General features: G+C 37.9%; 1 protein-coding gene across 1 annotated transcript in view; it reads right to left on the bottom strand.

Moving 5' to 3' along the window:
* Positions 1 to 17,819, bottom strand: part of CDH8 (cadherin 8) — a 338,770-nt gene that overhangs the window by 65,660 nt on the left and 255,291 nt on the right. The window contains exon 9 of the mRNA XM_045818654.1: positions 4,243 to 4,364. Within this exon, the coding sequence (XP_045674610.1) occupies positions 4,243 to 4,364 (122 nt within the window). The remainder of the gene's footprint in view (positions 1 to 4,242; positions 4,365 to 17,819) is intronic.

Genomic DNA, 17,819 nt, shown 5'->3' with positions numbered 1-17,819 from the left:
CTCCTTCCCAAAGCAAAAAGAGCTGAAGCAGGTTGTTGCCTAACTCATTCTCCAACAGTGAATATATATCCTCTGAGAGTAAACACGAGACCTTGACTCACTCCTAGAAATACGTTTCTAGTCCAATCCCTGTGTCAGCGAACTATCTGGAGCAAATTATCCTAATCCTGCATGTGTGGTGAGCAAAAGGCTAGCATGGAAAGTGAAACCCCACAACGGCCATATCCAGGAGAAGAGATGGAGAACAGAATCACAGAAGGCCCGCCGGCAAACACTGGTCGCTGAAGTTCTCTGTCTCTGTTCCGCATTTGGTTTTTTGAGTGTGGTGTTATCAGGCATAGCGAAGGAAGTTAATGGCTTCTCCACATCTGTTACCTGTTTCTCCACCTGTCCAACCAGATTACCATTCTCTTTCAACCGAGTGAGGGCTATTCCCCCCTGACTTCTTTTTGGCCCTTGACAGATGTTTCCTGTCTCTGGCGGAACATGTCCTGGATTAAGAGGTCTCTCCATTAAGATCGCTCCATTTCCTTTACCTCTTCAATCTTCTTTTCTGCTTAGAAAAGTTGGAGGTATTTTCTTGCAATTGTATCATTTCTAATTTTATGCTGTGTTTGACAGAGGGAAAACTCTAGGAGGGAAAAAGGCTGATGTGTAGGGCATTGCTTCCACGAAATCCCCAGTACCAAGCCAAGGCCTGGCGTATAGTTAGTGTTCAATGAACACTTATTGCCCGCAACCTACCATCCTATTACACATGAACGGCCAGTCATATATATTGCTTTCTAATTTGGAAAGCCTGAGTCCATGCTCTCATTTCGGCCTTGGTCATTAGAGCTTTCAAGGAAGTAGAGACCATGTTTTCATTCTTCCTGTTAGCTGAGGGCCAAGTAATTTGTAGTCAACTCCACCATACCATCATTGGACTAGAGACTGAAGAATAGACGCCATCTTCTATCTTTTGCCTTAAGATAAATTATCTATAAGTATTGAAACATTTTAAATATAAAATTAACCGATAGTCTGAAAATACCATACTGACATTTTCGTTACGTAATGGAGGGAATATTGAAGAGGATTCTAATCAGAAGGGATTCACGTTGATTTTGTATAATACGGAATGCGAACTACTTCTCTGTGTCATGGGTGGCTGTTACTGTCTGAAGGGAGCAAATTCAAGAAAAAGTCATCTTCCATTTGAGAATCATGAGGAGACGGGAGGGGCTGAGATGATTTGCAATTCTACTTTGAAAGTGACCCCCTGCCCGTTTTAGCGCAGATGCAACATGAACTGGAAAGGTACACCCAGAGAAGAAGAAACTGGCCTCCTTCCTCCCTTTCTCTTTCTTTCTGTCCTCTCTTTCTTTTTTGATTCTTTGTTTAGATAAGTTCCATCCAGTGGAAAAGAATCAAACGTAATAGAATTCTCTATGTTCATGTTGACACTGGTTTTGCTTTTGTGAGATGTTTTAAAGAACCCCTGGAGGCAATCTCGGTCGGGAAGTTCTGAGACTGGGTACTCTGAATGGCTGGTCTCGATTATTACTAATGTTCTCCAGCTACATTGTCTCCCAGAAAGCTAATCCCCTCTGACTTTAGCTTAAATCCATACTTTCCAGGCAAACCAGATTTCAAAGGCCCCTTGCTCCTTCCTCTGAGGCTGTTGTAAAGCAGACATGATTGTTGAAAACTATTGAGTGCCTATGAATCTAGTGCTGATTCAGTTTTTGACACTCGCTTTTCATGAGTGCGTGATTCTTTGAGAATGAACATTCTGATTTCAAAATGAGTCAGTGGTCTGTGCGGTGTTAGGAGACATGACTGAAGGTGTTCTCTGTGTGGCACTTACATAAGTAAACACTAGTGTAGGTAACAAAGACGAATGCTCGGAAAACATTAGATATAAAAATGAGATACTCAAGCCATTGAAAGTGACCTGGGAGTGATGTAATGAGTCACATATGAGCTCTGCTTAGTACCAGGAAAAGAAATCAGGGCATCCAGGAGATGAATGACTGCAGATGTGTACACCAGTCAGTCACATGTCCAGAAATGATGCTGCCCAGCCAAAGATCTGATCTCTTCGTGTAAAAGAAACTCCTCACAAACACGCCTGCACAGACGCGTTTGAGGATAGGCTAGTGCAACGACACGCACAGAGCATACACGCCTCTCCCCGGGAGTCATTTTGATTTGCAAAAGTCATAAACCAAAGAATCAACTTTTCTCTTTTATTTTGATCTTGCATAGGAAAGGGGATGAAACCACACGATTTTTCCCTGACGGTCAGAACTGCTGAGGAATCATTAAAACCTTGGAAACGGTGAAAACCCACCAGGTAGAACTCCAGGTTCCTGGAGTTCCAAAGGCGTGCATGTCAATATCACAAATGAAGCCAATGTTGAATTTCTGAAATATCAATGCCATTGACTCTCTAAACTTGTGTGATGAGTCCCTCATGAACAATGGCATTTTATTTAAATTCTAATGCACTTGATGGTTCTGTATGATTGAAAGCGGCTGGCTTATGAGTCTGTGATTGGCTACATGACCCCAGCAAGAATGCAGATCACACAAACGTGCCCTTGAAACTGACCTGCATATATTTCGAATATTTTGATCAAACTCTCTGCCAACTCAATCTACCAACTTAGCTAAATGTATTTACTGCCAGAGAAACACACATACACCCCCGGAATACTTATACAGAGTGGGGCAAACGTAGGTTTACAGTTGTGTGGACGTGAAACACAGTTTATTCTTTTATTATTACTTATTAATTATTATAGTATGTCCCAGGCAAACAACTGCACCCCTACTTTTGCCCTACCCTGTATATATAAACACACTCCCTCCTTGAAGGGTCACAGATGGAAGTCCTCAAAACATATGCTAGATGGATATTCCCCATGAGGATATGAAGAAACATTTGAACTAAAGTTAGAATATTATAAAACATTTTATAGTATAAAAAATTATATCACTGTGAAAGGTTAATGTTTTGATAATAACAACATTTATGATGTCTAGATGTTTGAAATTAATCAGTTTTATTGTTACAGTTGTAGCTTTACTCTGTGTGTGTGAGTGTGCTATTTTGGTAGGTAGAAAGGATGCTAATGTTTCAGATATATGAGAGAAATCTAGGGGGGAAGGTTCACTGTTTCATAGGACAGTACCACACTGGTCTTTCGTAATAAATAAAAGTATAAAAGCTACCGTGCTGTTCCTTTCTTTTGGTGGAACAAATCTGACTCTTGTCAGGTAAACTGCTCAGCAAACAGGACGTTTAATTCCTAACACCCACGTAAGGCACAAGAATAGTTGGATTAACAACTCCAGTGTCATGCTGTCAGCTGCTGTTTATTTAAATTAAAATGTCACCATCCAGAAATAAATTAGAAAGTTGAAAAACGATAAATTGCTTAAACATACAGTATTTTGGTACCTTGGGCAAATACGTCTATTACATTTGTGTTTTTTCCGAACTTTACATAGACTATTTCCATTTTGACATTCAGAGTAGAGCAGGTTGGGTCGTTTTGTTCTTGCTTATAACTCTCTTCCTCCAGCCCTCCCTCCCAACCTCCCTTCCTCCCTGCCCCCTTCCTTCCTTCCTTCCTTCCTTCCTACATCTCTCCCTCCCTCCTCCCTCCCTCTCTCTTTGTCCCTCCTATTTATGCTACATGAGACAAGTAAAAGAAATCCTATCGATACACAGTTATCAGAGACTATCGTTGTGTGTCCAAAACATGTTCTTTATCTGATGTTTAACTACGTTATCTTATGTTTTTAGAGATTTCAAAATCCCCTTCATACGACTCCCCCAAAATCGGATGCCCTGGGCTCCACTCTCAGGAGGTATCCCTCCGTCCGACGTGGAACGAGCGTGCGCCCTCCCCACCAGCTTTCCCTTTGCTTCCTGTCATTTGAAGGTTACATCTCTGGCCCCATCGCTCTAATGCCTCCCCTGCTCTCATCCATATCCTGAGATATTTTAAGATCGTTCTTTGGCTCTGGGTTCACAGCACAGCAGGTTGTTCCACTTCCAGAGCCAATTTGGTCACAAGCAGAGAGAATCAACGTCTCAGAAAAATACTCCCTCTCCGTTTCCGTTTGGATGCCTCTCGCCTGTGACTTTGCAGAATGTAAATAATGCAAGCGCACACTATCAGGCAGGTCAATCAAATATGAGACAGTTGTATACAAACATAGCAGCATTAACAACATGGAGATATTTACTTGGCCGGGTTTTCCATTTTCACATAAAAATGCCTCATATTCGGATGCGAATTCAGGGGCGTTGTCATTGACATCCAGCACTTTAATAGCAACAGGCACTCGTGATATCTGACTGTGGTTCCCTATGGGAAGGAAAAAATAACATCAGCATTGAGGGCATTTCATGTAAACGTGCAACTCAACTTTCTTTTTGAAAGCAGGTGTGTCTGTTTCAACTTCTCTTAATTAGGGTGTTTTCAACATGGTGGTTATAAACTCTGACTACCCAATGAGAAAAAAAAATATCAAGTGCTTCACTGCTTAAAAAAAAAAGAAGGATATATTATTATTTCAAACACCATTTGCTGGAACTTTGCCTGATAAAGACCATCTTTGAATAATTAGAAGTTTTCCCTGATGAAGAAAGCTTCACTTTATTGAGAAAGTCTGTTACACAAAAGAAAAAAAATGCTGTAGGCAAGAAAGATTTATCTCTTTGCTTATCTTGGGTAGAATATAACCCATTGTGTGCCATCACTTGTTTGGCTGCTTAGCTATTAAAGATGAACACCAAAAACCCAGCACAAGGGCAGAGCCAACTCAGTTGCAAAGAGGGCATCCTTAACAACGGTAAGAGAAATCATCTTAAAGATGGAGGATTATATCATTTGCAAATTTTATTTTTTATTAAAATTTGACTTGGGGTATTTTTTGGATAAGACAAAGTCACTTCACTATAGTAGCTTTCATAAACATTTTCATCGGTGTAAACAGATAATAATCTTCTAAGTTTTCCAGGTCAATTCCAATAGCAGAGAATTTAGTATGTATTTCTTAATCCTCGAGACCTTAAATTTAAAGTTATACACTCACATACCCTGAGAAATCTGGCCCATTCATGTATTGCTGACTTGGGCCATGTAATGATTTTCCATTTGTAGTAAATACAATAGTCTGACTCCGACTGTATAATCTTTTGATCTCTTGTAAATTATACAGAATGCATTAGAGATGGCCAATTATTTATTTGAGTTTCTGTGGCACTGAATATTTATAAGCAAGCCGAGAAGGGAAAAGTGTTTGACTTTTGAATGTGAAGAAAACAGACTTCCATTTGATATATCAAACCTTCTTTTGGATCATTGATTCAATTCAGATCTCTAAAACCTTCAAATACTCATGTCTTTGCTGTTAAACATGGAAGTATTTCTAAAGCACACACACCAAATGATCAGAGCCATGTTACAAATGTATATGTGGTTAACCCCACTGGCAATGCTACAAGTTTTAAATGTGGTTAACTACCAGGGCTACTCTCCAACATTCTAATTTGATTAACTAAGGATGGATGAGTATTATCCTGTGGAAGTCTAACCACCTCCAAAATGGAACATAACCTCACTTCCCCCAAATCCAGCCAATGGCCCAAAATGTGTCAGCTGGTACATCCTTTCTCTTTTACTCTCTTGTGTCTAAAACAGCAATTCATTCTTCATTCAAAGAGGAAGCAAGAACTTCCCAACTTTTGATGGAAAAGTTTTTTTAAAAAAGCATAGCACATCACTCTAAGATAAGGAGCTTATATTTCATGGTTTATCTACTTGACTAAAGCAGATAAATAAGGTATAATGTATTTGAAATAAGGTATAGTTATATGCTTAGAGATGTCTATCTCTTTTAGCCTGACCACGCACTCCAGAGCAGCTACTGGAGAGCGAAAGGGGGTAAATACAGCGTTTGCAGTGAGCAAGGTGTGGAGCTCCATCCTTGTCTCCTCCCACCTCCAAGATTTACTTGACTCCATTTTACTCCTGAGGAAATTGACACTCAAGAACTTAATATGTTATTTACAGAGTCGTGATTAATATTATATGAGCAAAAATTAAAAGTGCTCCAATAGTTTTGGGTACATAGTCAAGGGCACGTTAGCCTTTGCTTTTTGTAATCATGAACATCACTAGCACCATGAATAATGACAGTTTACTGAACACAGTGGGGGGTATTTCACGAAATCGTATCTCATCCACTCCTCACTCAAGAGCTATGAAGCAGGTAATTGGGATCCTGTATTTTAGATGGAGACTGACACCCATAGGATCACATGCCTTTACCAAGATTACTCAGTTAAAAATTAACTCCAAGGTGTAGCTTTGGCCTCCCAAACATGACCATTTTTCACAGTATACTATCGATAAACTGCAACCCAAAATGCATTTGTTTTGCTTGTTTGTTTGCAAGGTGACTAATCACGGCCATTTCCTCAAGAATGCTTATATGCTTGTTATAAATATTCATCTCCAGTTTGATCTCTACTTGAAGTTTGCATTTAAATATCAAATACCAAGCTGGATAAATCTAAAGGGTTGTATCACTATCTATATTCTACGAATTGCACTAATAACCTGCAAGCTTCTCTGAGAGACTGCCCAACTTAACATACATATTTTTGCTCATGATACTATTTCACCCAAGTAGAGTCCCTTTAATTGAACTTTATTTTGTAATAATCTGTATTCAGCTCTTAAGAACTATTTGTTATTTATTTATTTATAAAAGTCATTCTTTCCATTCCCCATCTTAGACCAATTCTTGTGTCTGTACATAATGACAAAAGCCTTCTGTTACTGGATATTTTGTCTTCAATCTCTCTAGCCATTTAATTAATAAGTAGCTCATGATCAGCACAGACTTCATAAACTCCAGATATGTAATAGGTAGTGAATAATAGCTACACAGTCTTAGAAAACTGTAACTACAAGGAAAAGCTATTGTACTACTTAAACATGATTTTGCTCCTTGAGAAATGGAGAAAAGGCTAATCTTACTGAACCGGATTCACAGACAACAGTTGATTGGGTCGAGTCTACTGGATGTGATATTCTTTGTCTTCCCCTCTCACTAAACATGACCATGAACACACGCTCACACATGTGAACACATGCTCACACGTGCAAACACCCCACAGACAAACAGGCATGTGCAAGTTTTATTTTCACCATTTTTGCAAAAGAATAATTATGCCGAGGCCCATGCTCTTAATTTGTTCTCTTCTCTTTTCTTAATCTCACACTTGCAATTAATTGCAATTTTCTCTTAGATCTTGATGGCCAGCTGATAGTAAAATTCAAGCATAGAAGGTGAAGAAGCTCCGTGAGGTTTTCTATTTGGATAACTTTTAAAGTGATACACACTTTCTTGTACATACAATAGTATCTGGGACAAGGCCGTATTTCACTGCTCAGGGGCCCAGATTCCTAGAATAATGCCATCTGTTTTAGTCGTTGCATTCACTGTCATTGGATGCACTGTGGGATTGGGAGCTGTCACTTAATGCTTTCAGAAGATCATGAATGACAGAGAACATTCTTCTGATCCTGATATTTAATCTTTCTCAACAACTCTAGAAGTAAATAATCTGTTTAAATATAATGGACAATCAGCTTTTTCTAAATGCTTATATATTCTTCTTCCATTTGGCCTATCAAAACCTTAAAACCAAGTTTGAAATCCACCTCTCACAGCTGTAAAGAACTGTGTATATTATGTATACCACAAATTTAATGTATGTTTTACATTTACTCAACTGTTCACGAAATTGACTAAATTAATGTCTTCCTATGTAGTTTAATTGAATACATTTCTAGGTGTTTTCCTTTAATTTAGTAGTTTACATTCTAAACTCGTTAATAAAAAATAATTAAAAGAAATAAAACCTAAAAAGTTTATCCTGACACTAAAAAGTGATATGCTAGAGTATGGTGAGACGGTTACAATTTCTGTGGCCTTACAGGTTACACAAAACATACTGGGCAGTTTACCCTAACTCAGTATAATACAATCCCTCCTCTTTCTGGCTGTTGAGTTCTTTGTTGCCTTCAAGATTCAGCCCAAGCCACCATAAAGCTTTTTGCCACAATATTCATTTTTATTTATTTCTTTTTTTAAAAAAAGAGAAAGGAAGGGGAAGAGAGAGAAAAAGAAAGAGAGAGAGAGAGAGAGGGAGAGAGATGTGAGAGAGAAACATTGATTGTTCCTCCCGCATGTGCCCCGACTGGGGATCAAACCTGTAACCCAGGTATGTGTCCTGACCAGAAATTGAACCTGTAGCCTTTTGGCAATGCTCCAACCAACTGAGCACGGCCATGCATACCCACTCATTCCTTTTTAAAAAAATAATTGTGGCATGATAGCATAAGGTGCTGTATTGGCCCCCAGAAAAACTGCTGAAAATTATTTTAAAAAATCAAATTCCATGGAAAAGATCCTAAGAGCATACAGGAAAACAAAAGCCAAAAACATTCGAAGAAAGTCTATAGTATTTGAACTAAGACCTGCTCACTCCATCCACCCTCACAGCTCAGCAGGATGGGAAATAGACTCCAGACTAATGCAACCGAGAAACAGGACTCCGTCTCTCCCCAGCAGTTAGCTGGGGGCCATCTACCCAGAAGAGCTGGGATGTTAGCATTTCTTATCCTGCCCAGACACTGGTTGCTGAAGGTTACGTTCTGGGAAGAGGGCTGCCTTCTTCCACTCACTCCCTACTCCTTGGGCAAGGTGTCACTGAGAATCCTGGAGTCCTGTCACCCTGGCCATGGCTCAGAGGTGGAGGTTTCTTGCTGAGAGAGGAACCAAGAAGACTGAGGCTAACTCCCTCCCCCCGCCACAACACACTCAGCCCCTAAAGCAGAAGTGTCACTTGTCTGCTCCAGAGCCTTGGCTCAGGTTTTGTCTGGGGATGGATGAGAGAAGCATAAAGCAGAGAGCTCTGAATTTCTAATAAGGGAACTAACTTCATTTGCAAAGGAATGTGGAGTTCAATGTTATCAATGATCTCAAAACAATGGAGGTTGTGAAAGGCAAATGGGAGAAGATTGGTAGAGTTGGTAGATTCCTTGGAGATTTGGGCTAAAACTGTAGGCCAGCTAGTGGCCATAAAGAATCAGAAAGACTCCCCAAGGGGAAGCCAAGGCATTCCTTGGCTGGATCTGCGTCACTCCAGATTCCCTCTCTATCGTCACAAGGCCATCTCTTCTTCTTCCTAGATCATCGACTCTTTTACGAACACTTGTTACCAGATTTAGGGCCTACCCAGGTAATGGAGGATGATCTCATCCTGAGATATTTAACTTAATCGCATCTGCAAATACCCTTTTCCAACATATTTATACAGGTACCTGGGGTTAGGACCTGGACATACCTTTCTGAGGACCACTATTTAACCTACTACATTCCTTCTTCCTAAAAGTTAAGATGTTTGTGGCTGAATAAATGATGCAATTACAAACCTCTTCTTGGCCTTGGAAACAAAGGTACATGAAATGAATTTAGTTGTGCTTCTTCCTTAAATTCATTTTTTGAAATATTATAAGATGAAAACTCACAGAGGTTAAATAACTCCAGACTCCCTTCTGAGAATTTTGTCATTCATTCATTTATTCTTTCATCATTCTTCTCTTTATTTGTTTAATAAATATTTACCTCTGCATTCCGACAGTTACTAAGACAAAGATCCTATGGTTAATGAATCCACAGCACTAAAGAAAATACCACATGGTAATGGTTTGTTTGTAGCCTCATCTGCCCTACATACTATTCCCTTACAAAGTGTTGTGGAAGACGATACAAAGGAGAGACATTTTTCTATAGTCACAGGGAAGATTTTTAAATAATGAGTAGAAATGTCCTAAGTGAAGAAAGGTAGACAAATCTTTTAGATATAGCCAGCCACATGGAAAAAGGCCAGAAGCCCAGAGACCTGCCATCACCAAAATCAGTAGCTCCAGCAGTGGGAGGGTCTGGAGAAGTGGCTGGTAGTGACTCCAGGACCAGAAGTGGAGGCCAAATCAAGAAGAGTCTTCCGTTATATGCTAATGAGTAGGAACTATATCATGAGATCATTGGCGAGCTTATGAAATATTTCTTGACATTTACAATATTAAAAGTTAGCAACAAGGCAGATTGGCAAGAGAAGTTATCGTTTGTTTTATTTGGTTTTCTTAAAATATATGAGTGTCCAAGATACTATTATGGGTATTTTTTGAAAGTGTTGAAACAAAGATAAACACAATAAAATAAACAAGAAACTCCTACCCCACATCCCTCAAATATCCCCCAAATATATCACTGCTATCTCTATGAAATGAACATGCATGATTAAAATTAGTGCAACTTATCATAATTTTCAACACATGTCATATTTAACTGCTGAAATTCACTTTTATCTAAATTAATGAAATGGTGGCAGTTCAAATTTTAAAGATATGATAGAGCAATAAAACTCATTAATTAAGCTTCTAAGAAAATTATTCATGTCCTTGGTGACTGGCCCCGAAATGTTTGCCTTTCATCTGATACACAAATATTACATATAAAGATATTATAATTAGAAACTTGATTAGCATTCATTAAAGATTAATTTCCTAAACACCAGAGATGTGACATAGTGATCCAGAAGGAAAAGCCCATTCCAGTGGACCACAAGAGTCAGACTGGTTTTACATGTGATGCAAGAAGAGGCCGGAATGGCACCTAGTGAAATCAGCTCCTCGACTTCTGCCATTTGAGTCATAGTGACTTCCCATCACCTCTCTGTCTCGGGGCCTCATGAATTGCCCATTAATTTTGCCCTTTTACAATCAAAGGTAATGGAGCGGTGCCAAGTCTAAGTGACTTGGGAATTTGCTTCTAACTAGTTTCCGTGAGCTGCTGTTTTCACAGGCATCGATTGAAATAAACAGCCTCTCCTTTTCAGACTATCAGGGAGAAAAATGATTTGACAAATTTAGATGTACTGGTGAGGCTCCATAAATAATACTCAAGCCTCCTATAAGCGGAAGGGTGAAAGCCATGAGCAGTAAGTTACAATCAACAGGGGAATGCCAAATAAGAGAATTCATAATTGAATAAGGGGATGGAGGTACAGTGGAAGTTTATCAAGTAGGAAGGTGTGCATTGAATGTGTGATCGAGGAGACAGCAATTTAGGAAATTTATAATAAAACAGATGGGGGACTTGCAAGGTCATGGAAAATAATTTCAGCAGTGGATTTAGGCTCTCTAGTGACTAAAGATCAAACATTTTGATGTTCATTTTGCCCATAAATGGCTGGATAATTTCTAAATCACTAGTGATAGCTTACCAATTCAAAAGTTATTCATTAGCAAACGAGTTAGAATACGATAACCAGTAAACACCAGCAGGGTAGGGATGCTATCAGGCATAATGTTGACTGCTTTTTCTCTTTATGGTATTTTATTAGGCTTTACCTTCTCCTTCTTGTGGCAGCTGTAATGAATGCGCTGGTTCACACCCAGTCTCCTGGCTCCCTCCAATATGTACCAAGGAATTTGTGTCTTCTAGGGTGCACAGAGGGAAGCATCAACCACCAGAATTTTCAGAATTTTTTATTTCTACAGGATTGTGAAAATGCCAGCAAGCCAGATGATAAAAGCGGAGCCACCCTGTTTTACTCCTTACAAATCTCAGTCACCGTCACACAGTGGTTGAGAACAAAATCAGAACTGTAATCACAGGGGGGCTTTGGTGTCAGAGGTGCAAAGCTGAGGTGCTTTTGTTTTCCTATTAACCAAGGAGTAGCTCTCTCCAGAAAGGCAGAAAGATGCTTTCCTTCCCTGAGAAAATTGTGGACTTACATGTATTTGACAATTCCTTAAACTCACAGGACAAAAGGACTCTTCGGGAGTGGCTGTGGTTAAGTCCTCGCTGACCCCTGTCATGTTTCCCCACAGACTTGAGAAAGCATGCTACCTGGCCACAGTGGTTTCAAATGCTTTCTAAATGGGGAGAAAAGGGGGGCCTCTGATTTACTGCATTCATCTTAAGTGAACCTGGAAGTAGTGGAATCTGGCATCACCGCTCAGCAAGCCGTCTTCTGCTTTTTCCTACGTGTTTACAGTGAACCCTCATCATCCTCACTCCAGCTCACAAGAGTTGAGGGCGTGGAAAGTGAGATCACCCATTTAGGGTGTAACATTTTGGTCCAATGGAAAAAAGTTTCAGGGCCATCAAGGTGAGAACCGACTTTATCAACCTCTAAGACACTATGTTTGTATTAAACATACAACTCTAAGTTACATTCTAAATAAAGATACCATATAACTACATGCATATAAAGACAGCCTATCAATAAAATTAGTACTAATAATGTGGAACTATGATCTTTTCTATTAATGTGTTATATAGTATGGCCTAGTTTTAATTCTTTAATGATGCTGACAATTTTTCCTCTGTTGTCTCTATTCTTTTTTGCTTGGTTGTATTGTGGTGTGTATGTGTATGGGCACATGTGGATTTTGTTTGTTTTGTTAAAGGTATGCCTCACCAGTTTGTGCATCGCTTCTGCTGCGTTGGTAACTCAAAAATCGATTTCCTTCCTTTCACAGCCTTAAGTAGATGTTTATAATTTTCTTATAGATCTCATCTTTCTCCATACTGTAAGAGGTAAGGAAATAAATTCCTATAATGAGTTTATTATTCCCTAGGTACCTATTGGCAATCTAAGTCTTCTTTGCAAAATCTCTAATTCTGCCAACAAATTGCATTACGTTTCCATTACTAAATCCTCAGTAATTTTTCCCTTAATTATTTCAAATAGAATTGATTCAGGATTATAGGAACTAAATTTCTGGAGATTATTTTTTTTATTGCCATTCAACTTAAACCCCTTGTATAATAGGATCTTAATTATAGAGACTCATACTTTCAAGAGGAATTGTATAGATTTATTTAATATTCAGTTTAAATGCTCATTCAATATCAGCTTGTAGCAGCCAGTGGCGCCCCTGGTACTTACATGTACACACAATTGCCCATGCATTTTTACAGGGAAGGAAATTAATATTGTAAACAACCCAATAAGTATTGCACGACCTGTTATATATTATCTCCTTTAGGTTTATTGGGTTACTATGAAGATTTCGTTTTCTCAAATGGGAATGTGGTTTCAGAGTATGTAAGAACTAAAATCAATTTATCTGAATTACATACCTTAATAGGCAGTAAAGAAGTAGCATTTTGTAAATATCCAATGAGCCTAAAAGATACCAATTTTGTGACCTTTGGTCAGCCTCCCCGTACCCACTCGAAGCCAGGAAGCAGCAAAGCTGAAATAAGAGTCCAGGCCGTCTGACCGCCAAGGGGAAAAACAAACATTAAAGAAAACAAAAAGCACCTTGCTTATTCCCCACAGGCTTTCTTCAGTTTAGTACTCGTTAAACATAATTCTAAAATGCCATCATTTAATTATGGATTACTTTCCGAACAATGCAAGACAGTTAATAAACAATATCAAAAGACAGGCTTGATGATTCTATTAACACTGAACTTTCTATTGGTAAATTTATATTTAGAAATATAATCATCACATTTTTAAAAAATCCTTGGGGTGATTCCCTTAAATTGTTTGCATGAGGTCAGCTTCTGTAGAGGTAAGCCATTGCAAACAATAAGGTGCACAGATCTTAAGGTTTTATTCTAGTATACGTTTATAAAATTACCATCCCCATGTGAGCACCACCCAGGTCAAGATACCTGGCATGACCAGGTATCTTGTCTCCCATGTACCCTTTCTGGGTCATTATGTCCTTCAAGTCAACCTCCTCTGTTTCTCAATATTATATTAGTTTGCCTTCTGCAAGAACCTTATGAAAATTGAATTAACAGAACATACACACTTTTGTATCTGGCTTCCTTAGCTCCACATACTATTTGTAAATTCATTCATATGTTTGCATTTTGCTGCAGTTCATTCTTTTCCATTGTTGAGAAAATAGCTGTATTATATAAATATACCACAATTTATATATCCTCTTACTGGCGGATATGTGGGTTGTTTCAGTCTCATGCTATTCTGAAAAGTGCAATTATAAATATTTGGTGCATTTCTCTTGGTGCACAAATATATGAATTTAGGTATGTTACATACTTAGGAATAGACTTCAAAGAACAGAGGCTATGCACACATTCAGTTTCAGTGCATGTTTCCAAATATCTCTTCCATATGGATGTACCAATTTACACTCTGACCAGCAGTGGACAAAAGTTCATGCTGCTGTGCATCTCCAACAACACTTGGCAAAGCCAATTATTTACTATTCATTTTTAATTTTAGCCACTGCAGAGGTGTGCAGTTGCATTTAAGAGAAATCTTTTTATTTTATTTTATTTATTTTTTTTTAGAGAGGGGAAGGGAGAAAGAGAGGGAGAGAAACATCAATGTATGGTTGCTTATCACATGCCCCTTACTGGGGACCTGGCCTGCAGCCCAGGCATGTACCCTAGACTGGGAATTGAACCAGAGACCCTTTGATTCACAGGCTGGCACTCAACCTCTGAGCCACATGAGCCAGGGCTCAGAGAAATCTTAATTTGCAATATCCTGATGATTAAATGTAAAGGACCCATTATGTTTACTAGCTAGTTGGATGTTTTCTTTAGTGAAGTACCTGTTCAACTTTCTGTCATTTTTTAATTTGTGTTGTCTATTATTTTCCCAATTGATATGCATAGTACAAAATATATTAAGAATATGAGTTTTCTAGATATGGGTATCATACTACCTTTCCCTCTGTGTGGCTTGATTCAGAATATGAGAATTCTGTTACCTTTTAGAAGTCATATTATTTTATTTTTGACATTTACAAGTCTGATTTACCTGAATATTACTAATATTGATAGTCTGAGAGGTTAAGTTTCAATTTTACTTAGTACAGATATCCAATTCACAATCAACATAATTGAAAAACCATCTGTGGTATCTTTCTCATAAATCAGTTGAATATTTTTACACAGGCCTGTTTCAGGAATTTTCTGTTCCATTGTTCTATTTTCCTATCTTTATGCATGCAAAATACTCTCTTAATAACTCTCTCTCTGTAATAAATGCTCAAATTCAATATATTGAAATTATAAGTATGGTAAGATCAACAGTTTTGTTTTTCTTTGTACATATTTTCTTGATTACTTTTCCTCTTAATTTCTATGCATATTTTAGTATTATTTGCCAAATTATATGTGTGTGTACACATACACAAAACTGTTGGAATTCTGATTGATATTGCAAAGAATCTACAGATAAATTTAAACAGAATTGACACATTTTATATACAAATCTTCAAATAGTGAACTTTGTATGTACTTCATTTATTTATTTGGATCTTAGTTAATTTCAGTAATGTTTTATAGTTTTCCACTAGAGGTCTTGAGCATCATTCATTAGATTTTTTAAAAGATTTTTATTTACTTATTTTTAGAGAGAGGAAAAGAGAGGGAGAAAGAGAGGGGGAGAACCATCAATTGGTTGCCTGTCATACACCTCCAACTGGGGACCTGGCCCCCAACCCAGGCATGTGCCCTGACCGGGAATCGAACTGGTAACCTTTTGGTTCACAGGCTGGTGCTCAATCCACTGAGCCACACCAGCCAGGGCTCATTAGATTTTGTTGCTACTTAATTGGAGTCACTTTCGTATTGTAAGCAGTATTTTTATTTTATTTTCTGAGAATGGTTAGAAAATAAAAATCCAATTTTTCTATAATTCTAACAATTACACAAATTTGCTTATTATTTATAAATTTAACACTTTTTTTCAAGTTTAGGTACTCAATCATGTTCTCTTTGAATAGTGACAACTTTATTTCTCCCTTTCCCATATTTTTACTTTTATTTCTTACTTGTATCTGATTGTACTGGCAAAAACCTTCAGTATAATTGAATAGAAGCAGCAATAGTAGACAACCTTATCTCATTTCCAATCTCAGTCAGAAAGCTTTCAATATTTTACCATTAGGTCTGATATTTGCTGTGGTTTTTTTATAGTTTCCCTTTATCAGATTAAGTTCTCCTCTATTTCTCGTGTGCAAAAAGCTTTTTTATGGAAAAGAAATGAGTATATAACATTTTGTGCATCTGTTAGGCTGGATCTTATGTTTTTTCTCTTAATATTTTAATTCATACCAATAGATTTTCAAGTATTATAATCTGTCCTTATATTCTCTGGGTGCAATATTATATTTTTGTATTAATGGTTTTGATTCGCTAATATGCTCCTTAGGATAGCATGAAGCAGGCTGTTGATTCTTCTTGCTTGTAATATTCTTGTCAGTTTTAGCATTAAGATTATGCTGCCTTCCAGACAAGAAGGAAACATGCTCCCTCTTTTACTTCTCTGATGAAGTTTGTGTGAGGTTCATTCGGACATGACCATTTCTGTGTTAAGAATGAGCCATTATGGATTTAATTTACCTGATACAGAAAGTGATAGACATACTTTTCTTTTTCTTATTTATGCCCGTTTGGAGAGACTGCATTTTTCAATGTAGCCTATTTCACATATATTTTAAACCTTATTGGCATCAATATGTTAGTGATGTCCAATTCTTATTATTTTTAACATCTATAGAACCTGTAATGATGTTTCCTTCATCATTGCTGATCTTGGTAACTTGTACTGCTTTTTCTTGCAAGATTTTATCAACTTTATCTTTTCAAAGAAAACAGCTTTTTGGCTTTGCTAGATTTCACTATTGTGTGTGTCTTCAATTTCACTATATTCAATCCTATATTTATCTTCATCTCTCTATGACTTTTTAAATTTTCTGTTTACTTCTGGTCTTAAGCGGATGCTCCCTTAGATTATTTATTTTTAGCATTTTTTTTCTTCTCTTGTATAGACACTTAGGGCTGTTTTCTCTCCAGGCACTGTATTGGCTGTATTCCGCAAGTGGGACCATGCCATTGTTTTTAAATTGCATGAATTCCCTTGGTGATTTTACTCTGTATTTCATGGATCATTCAGAAGCCAGTCTATGGCTTAATGTCCAATACTTGGGGATAATTTAATTTTCTGTTATTTATTCCTAGTTTAATTCCAAACACACTCTGCCCATGCTGAGACTTGCTTTATGGCCCCGTTCTGACCATTTTGGGGAAATGTTTCAAGTGTGTTTGACAACAATGATTTTTCCCAAATTTTTGAATGCTGTGTTTCTGGCATTTCAATTAGATAAGTTTAGTAATGATGATATTCAAACACTCCCATCCTTATCATTTTTGTCCTTCTAGTTGTTTGGTTACTAGAGACTTAGAGGTTAAAATCTTTTCTACAAGTACTGATTTGTCCATTTTGCCCTTAGCTTCTGTCAATTGCTCACTTCATACACTTGGCAAGCATGGTCTTAGGCACGGACAGGATGAGGATTTTTGTATCTTCCTGATGAATTTAATCATTTAACACTATGAAATTTTGCTTTATCTTTTTGGTAATATTTTTGCTCCATCTCTAGCTGAACTACTTTCCTTTGGCTTAAACTTGCAGAGCTCTTTTTCAAGTCTTTCAGCCCTTATGTGCTCTTATAGTTAAGGTTTACCTCTGATAAGAAACATGATTTGAAAAAAAAAGGTGAAGGGATTAAGCAAAAAGGGGTGTGTTTGTGTGTGTGTGTGTGTAATCACACGGACACAGTCAACAGTGTGGTGATGGCCAGAGGGAAAGGGGGCTGGTGGTGGGTGGAGGTGGGCAAAGGGGTGGAGGAAATGGGTTTGGAGACTTTGCTTGAGGTGGTGGGTGCCCAGTGCAG

This window comes from Phyllostomus hastatus, unplaced genomic scaffold (genome assembly GCF_019186645.2).
Source record: "Phyllostomus hastatus isolate PE091 unplaced genomic scaffold, TTU_PhHast_1.1 phas_scaffold_345, whole genome shotgun sequence".
Classification (NCBI taxonomy): Eukaryota; Metazoa; Chordata; class Mammalia; order Chiroptera; family Phyllostomidae; genus Phyllostomus; species Phyllostomus hastatus.
This window is presented reverse-complemented; position numbering and strand designations above follow the sequence as displayed.